This window comes from Cyprinus carpio, chromosome A5 (genome assembly GCF_018340385.1).
Source record: "Cyprinus carpio isolate SPL01 chromosome A5, ASM1834038v1, whole genome shotgun sequence".
Classification (NCBI taxonomy): Eukaryota; Metazoa; Chordata; class Actinopteri; order Cypriniformes; family Cyprinidae; genus Cyprinus; species Cyprinus carpio.
This window is the reverse complement of record NC_056576.1, coordinates 16,326,533-16,337,833: the sequence shown is the minus strand read 5'-3', so window position 1 is coordinate 16,337,833 and position 11,301 is coordinate 16,326,533. Positions and strand designations below refer to the sequence as shown.

Sequence of the window (11,301 nt, the reverse complement as noted above, 5' to 3'; positions counted from 1 at the left end):
GAGCTCTGCTCAACAAATCAAGATTTAGCATGACCACTGGTTGCTGACAAGAAAGAAATCAGAAATGTAATTTCACACACCAACTGTCATTCTCATGGATCACATTTAATGTACCTTGAGAGAAAAGATTTCACAATCTGCCCAACTCTGGAAGATCCTTCATTCATCTAAAAAATATCCTGACCCTTATAAGCACTGCCTTACTTTAGCATTCAATACTTCAAATAAAAATGAAAAGTGGTTTATTATTAAAGTGGTCCATCCAGTGTTGCAACAATGAAACAAATCTAATAGAATGTGGAACGGCAGCACAGCAATTGGATAGAAAATAACTGCTAATAGATTTTTAGCTCCGTAAGGGAGAGAGAAAGTTGTTTTTCAAAGTTTTTGAGTGTTATTTTATGTACCTCAGGAAAGAGGGGGAAAAAAAATTGACAAATGTTAAATTCAACATGGCGTCTAACCTGACTGAGGTGTAAAGTTAAATATATGGGATTCTAGGAGAGAGGACTCAAAATGCAGAGTGAGTGTTAACAGGTTAATTCACTGGACGGCTGACAAGACAGGAGGAGAGTGAACACGGTCCAAACAATAGGCCAGTAAGGCTCATTGACAGGCAAGCTGAGAAAGTGGCCACTGAGTCCAGGTCAGGATGACAGCATGCAGGTCAGCAGTAAAGGCAAGGCAGAGTGAGACCAGTAGGTAGCAGTGAAGTTCTGACAGAAACTCTAGCACAAGTGCCTGAACACTCTTGGTAGCTCAAGCACCGCACAGGTTTTCCTGCTAATAATAAAGTAATAATAACCTGTTATTAAGAAATATGTCAATGATATGGTAGAGACTATTACTTTAAATGCATTTTTAAAAGACCATCTGAGAATTTGCCCTGAAGTGAAAAGCTGTAGAGTTTAAGCAGGACTGGGAAGAAAAAGACTTTTGAAAAATGTAATTACAACCACAAGCTACTTGAGAGATAATCAATGTTTGTGAGCATGAATAGAAGAAAATAGGATTTTCTGTGAACCACTGATATATTGCCAAAAGAAGTGAACAACAAGTACTACTGAAGAATAAAGCTATTGTGACACATTTTAGAGAGATATTTTCTTTCCTGGGCATATTTAAGACGCTTGAGTTCTTCAAGACAAACACATCTTTTATAAAACAGATCATCAGCTGGCTGGTATGGGCTTATGAAGTCAAAAGATATGACAAGACGTTGTGTGTTTGATGGGAGTCTCAGTTATGTCAAAATCTCCAGATGGAAAGTATGTAAACAGAATTGCACTCAAGCATATTTGCATGTCTCTTTGTTAGTTGTTTTAAAGAATATCAAAGAAAATTTTCTATCTGTCTGTCCATCTATCTAGGCTATCTACTATCTATCTACCTATGGTTGTCTGTCTTCTGTGCTGGCCCTTTAAAAGGTTTGTGCAGCATGTTGTTCGGCGGGGCGGAAGTTGTTATTGGGATGAGAGTTACACCTTTGCAGCTGCTGATGTGCTTTTCATTTCAAAACAATTCAGAGGAGTCTACAGCTAAGCTGAACACTTGATGGAAGTTCTCGTTATGCATTTAGACGAGTGTTAGAATCTTTTAAATAGATTGTCGTATCTATAAAGAACAAAGACTCATTGAGTCTTAGCGGCATCGGCTAACAACTGAGTGCATGGAAATCTCAGGCTAACTGAAACCATTTAATGCTGTCACCATGCCGTCTTACGAAGAATGGAGAAAAACCATTCACTTCTATTATTTCGTTAAATTCTCTTTAAATGTCTATTCAATGCTGTTCTCGGTAAGTATAGGCTACGTTTTAAAACGAAAGCTGTCATATTGCTTTGTTTCTCCCTCACCTGACACACACACACACACACACACACACACACACACACACACACACACACACACACACACACACACACACACACACGCCCTGAATTGTGTTTTAAACGTATAGGCAGTATAAATATCATGGTAACTTTAACCGTTTCTACCAGGTCGTTTTGAGATACTTGGCAGTCTCACTTTAAAATTTCACAGATGAGCTTTGTTACTCGCTGACAGATTTAAAGGCGCAGGACGTTGTTATTGTTTCTGTAAATGCGCCGCTTGCTTACTTATTTGGTTCCTGTAAATTGTTGGTAACTGTAATAATATTGAAATTATATGAATGAAGACTTGGACACGATCTGTTTATTTTATCCCTTCCTCATCCTCTCTATCTGTATATAATATAGACCCATAGATTATATATAGAAGTGTCAGGGATGCAAACAATAAGGTTTTTTTTTTTTTTTTTTTTTTTTTTGACTATGTCTTAAATATTGGATATTACTTGTCCAACACTGAATAGTTAATTTATTTTTCTATTTTAAGATTAAAATAATCATATAAGCAAATCTTAATGCCAAGAGAGAGTTGTACAGTAGGTTATGGCAAAAATGTATAGCAGAGTTCATGGCACATTTTAAAGTAATATTACTAAAGGTTGTTGTAATTTTATTGAAAAATTAAAATTTTGTGCACTGTTACATGTGCACATAACATTCAGATATCGATATTGCAATGTTGTGGTGCCTGAATTAACTTTTCCCTAATTAAACTTTTTTTTATTATTATTACTTTATTTATATGTATCATCTGTTGCTTAACCACCAACAATTAGAATTTGTTTATTTCTACAAGGAACACAGTATGCTGCTTGACTCACGAGTCACTAGTGTTTTTTTTTTTTTTTTTTTTTTTTTTTTTTTATATACAGGAAATGCAATAAGTCAGTGCCTTATGGGAATATCTTGACTTAGGGTTTTTGGAACATGATGACACAAGCAGAAAAGCCTTTCAGGATACTCTTCAAATCTCTTTCCATCTTTTCTCTCCCCCTCTCAGTCTCTACTCTTAAAGGAAGAGTCTACTCAAAAATAAAAATTTGCTCATCTCTTACTCACCTTCATGTCATTCCAAACCTGTATGACTTTCTTCTGTGGAATGCAGATATTTTGAATAATGTTGGTGATCAAACAATTTCAGTTTCCACTGATGTCCACTGTATTTTACGATTGAAGTCAATGCAAACCGAAACTGTTTGGTTACCAACATTCTTCAAAATATATTATTTTGTGACAGAATTTTCTTTTTTGGTTGCCTTATCCTCTTAAGCTTGGCTCGTAGCCTTTACACTTACTTTATCGGGCAATACTAAAACTCAGGAATCTATCAGTAAACAGAAAATAACTGAAGATGTCATGAATCTGAAATTGACAGATGACAAAGTTAATCATCCAACAAGATTTATTAAATTAACTCTCCAGGAAAAAGAGTCCGGGAAGAAAATTAGGAATGAAGTGGTTCCAATTAGAATGCTAATAAAGTCTTTTGTTCGGATACAAATTGATATTAGGACGGCTACATCAATCTTCTTTATGATTTGCGTCATTTCATTTACATTGCTTGTGCTTTTTAGCTCAGCACTCTAAGAATTACATTTGTCATCTTATAGGGATTAATGAGAGGAACACAAATGATTCATTGTTTGGTTTTCCATCAGATGACTAATGTGCATGACTTGGTTGTACATTAAAACGTTGATTTCAACTTCATATCTTTGCTGTATGTCTGATTAAGTTATGTAAACATGATGTTATGAAATTATGTAATCTAATGTGACTTGTAGAGATGTTTTACCAGACCTACCACTGCCCCTGTCCCCTCAGTTGCTCGGTCTGTGTGTGCTCTGTATCGGAGTGTATGCAGAAGTGGAGAGGCAGAAGAATCGCACCCTGGAGGGGGTGTTTTTGGCTCCTGCTGTGGTCCTTATACTGCTGGGTCTCGTCATGTTCACTGTGTCTGTGATGGGTATGGTGGGATCCCTCAGGGACAACAAGACTCTGCTGCACATGGTGAGTGATGCTTGTCTGGCACATGCGTGTATGTGTGTTTATTCAGGAAGGATCATCTTCTGCCATGCTACAGATGGATTTTTTGTGCTGTGACTTAAAATGAACTTTTTGTGCAGTTCCTGTGCGTGCTTTGTGTTCTGCTGGCTCTCCAGGCTCTTGCCCTCATCATTGCCCTGATCTTTGAAAAGACGGTAAGACATGAAGAAACATTAAGAGCAAAGGCAATGCTATGTTGTATGCTTTGTTGTCAATGTGTTTATTTTTTCTTTGTTTTTAGACAATCAAATTGTTTCAGAAAACTATACGAGAAGGAATCAAGCACTACTATGATGACCTGGACTTCAAAAACATATTGGACTACGTGCAAGAAAAGGTTGTTTAACTATTTTATTTAAGCAAACTAAGTGATTTATACACTGCTTAATATGGTCTACGTCAAGTTCAGCCATAGATAATGTCCATATTTCAAGTTAAAATATAGAGTTTGTCAATTACAGTCCCAGTCATGCACCTAAAAATGCACAAAAATGACAATGCTCCGTATTGTGACATAGCCGATGTCATAATATGGACAAATAAATGCTCAAAAGTTTTTAATGGCTTTGTAATCCAGCTTTATACATATTTTAATATGACATGTCATTTCCAAAGGAAAATAATCATTCTTTTATTCAATGTGGACACATTAAATGGATCCAAAGTTACAGTAAAGACAATAATGTCATCATTGCAGTCTGCACTATCTATTAATCAAAGAATGATGAAAAATGTACATAACAGTTTTCAGACAATTAAGTAGCACAACTGTTTTCAATAAGGAATGTTTCTTGAGAACCAAATCAGCATATTAGAATAATTTCTGAAGGATCATGTGAAACTGAAGACTGGAGTTATGACTTATTAATTATGTGAAGAAGAAAGTACCACTCAGATTATAATTCAAATTCCCCTTCTAGGCTGCTCTTTGATCTCTATCTCGGTTTGTCTTTTCAGTTTTCTTGTTGTGGAGGCGATGAATACAAGGATTGGGAAGTAAATCAGTATCACTTCTGCAATGGCACGAGTGCTTTGGCCTGCGGTGTTCCCTACACCTGCTGCATCCGGCAAAGTGTTAGTCATTCCGTGCACTTCTCCCAGTCATGATACATTAATCAGCGCATTTGTCGTCCCGGTGTTTTTCACGGATTCACCAGTAATCTTTTCTGGCTGAAGAGAATGTGTGTTTTTTTTTGTTTTTTTTTCGCAATGGAAGCAGTCTGACCTACAGGTCTGTGAGTACAGGGAGCTGATCAGATCTTTTTTTCTGGTGGGTTTAGAGAGCTTTCTAGTAAATGCTGTACTCCATGAGTCAGTGAAGAGTGCATCATGACGGAGAGAATTTAATTTGCCTGCCCTGTGCTGCATAGAGTCTCCTCTACTGTTTATGAGTGCCCCTCTCTCTCTTTCTCTCTGAGTTAATAAATGTTGATTGGGCACTAATGCACTGCTCATCTTTTGGTATGACAGCTCACTATGCAGTGAGAGAGCACAGGCCTTTACAGGCTAAGAATCAAAGAACACCAACATGAGCAAGGCTTCAGATCATTAATCTGTGTTTCAGATATTTGTCTTCACATGTTCCCTTATCAAGTGCAATCCTAACAGCAAAAATGGTACAAAATATTTCGTAAATAAAGGTCATTTAGTAAATGAACTATAACTAGGTGCAGACACGAAGTGATCTGCTGGTTTTTGTAGCATTTTTTGCCCATGTTTTGAGAGAAAATCTCCATACAAGTAAAATGTGTTAAAGGGGTATACTGTGCTCGTATTGGTTGCTGAAAGCATAATCCAGTTATCCAAAATATGCATGGCATAATTAGGCTTAAAATTCAGTGAAAATCTGTAGAACTTTCTAATTTACGGTCCATTTGGGTACCAAAAAGTAATTTTCTTCACCTTTTACTCCTATTAGCAAAAGCATTCTCCATCTATTTCACATCACGTCATCTCATAACATGGCATCTTATAGTTGATGCCAACTTGTTTTTTTTTTGTTTTTTTTTTGTTTTTTTAGAAAGATGAGGTGAAGTGTTACATTGGTACAAACAGATTGTATAAGAGGAATTGGACCGGGCTTTTGGGAGAAAGCTGGTTTACAGTCTACTTGTAATCTGATTAGATGGGCTCCCTGCTCATCAGTCCTATTACAGATTCCATCACTGCAATGACCCTCTGCTTTAAAGGTTAAATGAACATGGTTATAAATGTGTGTTAGAATTCCATATGGAATTCTGTAATATGAAATTCATTTCAAGGGTCAAAGGTTACCAGAACACAACATTTACAGTTACCCAACATTCTTCTGCACCACCAGCATCACATTGACCAAATGTCACTTGAAATGGTTTACAAAAACTACAATTTACTAATGAGTTGCCTTATGTGTTTATTTCTATCAGGTCGGAGAAGTTGTGAACACACTTTGTGGCTACAAAACTCTCAACCAGCAGGTGAAATGGAGCTCTCTCTGAGGTTTCATTTTAAGTCCACATTCTTACAATAGCCTGCAACCAGCCATCACTGACTGATGTTAAATGACTTGGATCATTTTACGTAATACTTCCTCTCATATCCAGTGATGCATTTGGAAAGAGTCATTTACCAGACCTTGACACATGAGATTATATTTAAAGGAGAAGCTGTGGCAGGAAAACAAAAACCTCCGATAGCCATTTCAAATGCAATCATCTGTAATGGTGGCTTCATTCAGTTGTTTGTTCCATAGATGAAAACCCAGCAAATCACATCAGATCCATTACAAGCACCACCTCTGTTATGCCATTATGATGGACTCTATTTGTGATATTTTAACCTTGTTTCCGTCATAGAATCAGAGCTTTACCTACCACCTGTACCGAATTTGATTTCTTTCTCTCTTCTGTATTAAAGCGTGAAACTTTAGATGGAATAATTCATGTGCGTGGCTGTATCCATGCTGTGAACCTGTGGATGGGGGACAACATTGGAGCAACTATCGGAATTTGCTGTGCGGTTGGACTACCACAGGTTTTGTGATCATCTTTCCCTTCTTGTGCTTCCTGTTTATTACTGATATCATCCTATCCTGAAATATATGTATCTCTTCATCATGTACTTTTCCCTCTGCACTTTTTATCTCCCCTGGCATTCCACATTTCCATTTTGATTGCCTACTACCTTTTCAGTATGACTCTTCCCTCATTAGAGAATCTTCTGGCAAACAATAAATGATAGAAAATGGCCATCTGCACGGACCAGATGCAAATGCCCAATGAGGGTGAATGACACTCTGAGAAGCTGCTGCTCAGTCTTGCTAAAGCACAAACTTTAAAACTTTTTTCCTAAAACAACTAGCCTGCTCATCTGTCTCTCTCTTTTTCTGTCTCATCTGGCCTCTTGCTGAGATGAGGGAAGAGGTCACATTAAATGCAGCCACATGGCCGTGCTGTCACATTCCTCCATTAATGCATTAATCCTCTAATTAGAGCAGAGGAGCAGTCCACTTGCACAGATATGATGGAGTGTGTGACAAAGCAGCTGTCTAGTAAATCATAGTATGTTTGGATTAATGATCTGCTTCTGTCTATGCACAGTATTACTATTTATTTTATCATATGCTGTGCGTAAAAAAACATTTGTCTAGATTGGATCTGCAACTCTACTTTGAAAATAGTTCAGTTTAGAATTAGATTGAATATGCACTCCCAATCAAATGTGGAGGTCTCTGAAAATGCATCTGACCACATTGCAATAGTGTAATAGCTAATCTGTCCTGATGCACCCAGGACAGCGATATTAAGATTTCAAATTTAAGAAAAAGAAATTAAAATAAAAGATATTAACTTTCCAATCAAATAATAGTAATAATAATATGGTGCTCACATATACTGTACATGCACACTGTGACTTTTGTGCTTTGGTTTAAACAAAATGAAAAGTTTTTTTGGGAGAAGTGCTGTACAGATTGTGTTTACACTTTTTTTTTTATGTACACTATTATATAAGTGTTTGAATTTTTTGTGTGTTTTTGAAGAAAGTTTCTTATGCTTATCAAGGGTGCATTTATTTGATCAAAAAATAGTAAAACAGTAATAGACAGAAATATTTTTACAGTTGAAAATATGTTTCTACTTTAATATATTTCCAAATGTAATTTATTCCTGTGAAGGCAAAGCAGAATTTTAAGCACCCATTACTCCAGGCTTCAGTGCCACATGATCCTTCAGATGTCATTGTAATATGCAGAGTTTGTGTTAAATAACATGTCTTATTTTTATCAATGTTTATAACGATTGTGCCGCTTAATATTTTGTGGAAATCACAAGTTGATAGAAAGTTAAAAATAGAAAATAGAAATCTTTTTTAACATAACTTTTAATGTATGCTCGCTGAATAAGTGTAAGTATTGCCGAGTAAGTTCTTAATTTAAGAGTATATAGAAGTATTTTATTTATTTATCTAGGTGACTTTTTTGCACTTTAAGCATACAGTAATAACACTAGGTGTAAAGAGTTCTTTGTGATCCATCTCCAAAAACAATCTCTTGACACTTCACAACTTCAATGTTTCTTTAGCTTCTTGGTATTCTCCTGAGCTGTGTCTTCTGGAATCTTTTGGTGGAGATGAGTGAGTCTGAAGACATGGTGGACTTTAAGATCCTGAAGCATGTCAGTTTTCAGTACAGCGAGCTGGACCTCGCGGGTGCTGGATGTTGTATGTGTCTACCTCGTGACGGAGGCTACCTGCCTGTTCCTGTAGCAGAGCCTGACACCTGGGCTCCAGACCCCATCCCTTTTGACCTGGAGCAAGAACAGCCCAAAATAGCCTTTACACTTCCCCAACTGGAGAGCCAAGGAGCACAATCAGGTATGGGAATGGATGAAGTGGACAATCGAGCTTAAGAACCACAAAGAAAAAGAGGCCGCATCTTAAATGTGTTAATTTTTTGTTTTTATTTAATTGTGATTTTTGTATATAAAAAAGTTTACCCTTTCACACTGTGTTAAGATAAAGCCTGTTAGTTGCACTACATGTTGGTAAAAATGTTTTTTATGCATGAAAAAAGGAGATATAAAACGTTGTATAAAACGTTTGGTTATAGATGGAATCAATGCTTGTATTCATCAAACTTTTAAGAACGTATCACTTTAAATGCTGTTTACACAGTCCATTGTTTTTCACTATTTAATTCATTTTGTGGCTTATGGGATTAAGGGAGTTTGTTCTATTAGTCATTTTGTTGTATGTAATAGTTCATAAGGTGCATAGAAAGGATTCTATGAGCTAATTGTTGGCAATCAGTTTTTTGAATGTTTTTTTATGATTTTAATATTTAATTTAGAATATATATTACAGTGAGTTCAGGGAAATTCATAGTTTTGCAATTCGTCAAAGATGATCAACACTGTGACTGGCAGTTGAAGCTAGGTATTCATATCTGCATTGTTTCTAAAAACTTTTTATGCACATTTTTAATTGTTTTTATATTAAACTAATGTCATGAACCCAACTTTCAGAGAAAAAAAGGAACATATAGGATTGTTATGGATCTACTTTCTATTTTTAAAGGGCATGTGGACTGTGTAATGCTGACGTTCTTTCTTAACGGTAATAAGTACCAATTAAATGCCTTAAGTACAACAGAAGCTTTTTTTTTCCCAGAGTACCTCAGGCTATTCTGGAATAGCCACATTAATTTGCAGGTAATTTTTTAGGTAAGATTCTTTTAAAACTAAGGGAGACCTGGCCTTGTGTTTAACAGTACTTGAAGTTTCATTTGTCTTTAAGTAATGTTAATAATTAACATTTAGCTGTCATAAACTGCTGTTTTAAATGTGTAGTTCATGTTTTATCTTTATTACTGTTTGGGAAGATTGGAAAAAAAAAAAAGTTTAGCTTGAGTGTTGTCATAATTACCCTTTTCACAAACCATTTTAGTTGTCAGCAGTCATTTTGAAATACCTCACAATCACACCTCTTTGCTAAAAGACCTTTTCAGGGTGTTGCTAAAGATGGACTGCTGCGCTCCAGCTAATGTAGCTCTGGTTTTGTAGAAACATTAATGTGACTTGCAATAAAATTTTATTGAATGAACCTTTTAAGCATGTCTCTCAGGTTTATTCTGCATTGTTGAATAAAGCCCCAAAGTATCTCAAGCTTTTTAGTGGAGCGATACGTGGAGCTGTGAAAACTTCTAAGGAGCTGGGTTTGTCTTAGAAGCTGGCCGCCTGAACTCTTGAATGCATAAGCCGTTTTCTAGTGCATAATCACATTGTTTAATGGTTCTGGGGAGGAGATGTTGCATAATGATGTAACAGTTGTTCCGTCAGTTGTATAGATAATTCTATAAGTCTAAATTTCATTTAAGGACTCAATTAGCTACTTGGCAAATTATAGCAAGTCTATTTGATGATGCTTTCTGTGCATCATCATATCACATCAGTCACATTACTTCCTGTGCAGAGTAATCTATCTTCAACCTGTCTCCCATTATTTCCTCACTGCTCCCCCACTTTCCCCTTCATGATGATGGCCATCAAGAGGCTGCATGTGGAATAATTATAACCATTGTCTCAAAGGGAGGAAATGAACTGCAGCACTGAAAATAACACTTTGTACACTTAGAGCAGGGAACAAAATGCACTTATACTTGGTAATTATGATAATAATAACAGCATTAATAACAGTAATTAACAATTGCTGACTTGAGTGAGGCTTGAGGATGGGTTCTTGGTTTTGTCAGATGAATGAGTGCATGAAAAGAGGATGAGGCTAGGAGAATGAATGATGCACTGCAGATTAATAGTCAATACTCAAGTAGATTATTTGTTTTTTCCCTCATCTGGAATCCTAGAAAAGCTGATGGGGGTTGGAATGAGGAGAGAGTACACTTTAAAAAAATGCAACTGAAATATTTTCCAGCTAACAAAACCTTTTGAGTCTCAAATACTAAGAAATGCAGTTTTCTCGAAACTACATAAAAACCCTTGTCAGACTCCAAGTGTTGTTCCAACTAGTCAAACAGTTGTTTGAACAAAGAATTTCATATTGCTGAAATGTTAAGGCTTTGTGAGTTCCCAGCATGCATTGCAGCGTGAATAAATTATGCAGATACTGTTATAGGATTATTGTTTTGCTGTTTGCTGACTTTATTTAAACTTTTTCATTGTTGTTTTGTCATTATTGTTAGTTGTTTTTTGTGCAAAGATTTAAAGAGCTCATCTTTTTTTTTTTTTTTCATTTGTTGATTGCTACCAATCTTGAGGTATGTTCAACTACTTAAATCTAAATCCGTGTTTCCACCAAAATTACCCGGAACAATTGTACCAGGAACTTTTTCCTCAAGAACTGAAATACTTTTAAAACTACATTTCATGAC

General features: G+C 36.1%; 1 protein-coding gene across 1 annotated transcript; it reads left to right on the top strand.

Annotated features, from left to right (window-relative positions):
• Positions 1–1,449: 1,449 nt before the first annotated feature.
• Positions 1,450–10,016, top strand: LOC109073669 (tetraspanin-15-like). Its single transcript, XM_042755325.1, has 8 exons — positions 1,450–1,798; positions 3,717–3,902; positions 4,019–4,093; positions 4,180–4,275; positions 4,896–5,012; positions 6,344–6,394; positions 6,834–6,950; positions 8,498–10,016. Exons 1-8 carry the CDS (start codon positions 1,712–1,714, stop codon positions 8,822–8,824), a joined length of 1,056 nt encoding a protein of 351 aa, XP_042611259.1. The 5' UTR covers positions 1,450–1,711; the 3' UTR covers positions 8,825–10,016.
• The last annotated feature ends 1,285 nt before the right edge of the window (positions 10,017–11,301 follow it).

Bases quoted from the DNA above. Each gene is read 5' to 3' on its own strand.
- LOC109073669 (XM_042755325.1), top strand. From the start codon at position 1,712: ATGCCGTCTTACGAAGAATGGAGAAAAACCATTCACTTCTATTATTTC. The intron at 4,276-4,895 runs GTTGTTTAACTA...TTGTCTTTTCAG, and splicing joins TGGACTACGTGCAAGAAAAG to TTTTCTTGTTGTGGAGGCGA. The intron at 6,395-6,833 runs GTGAAATGGAGC...TCTGTATTAAAG, and splicing joins ACAAAACTCTCAACCAGCAG to CGTGAAACTTTAGATGGAAT.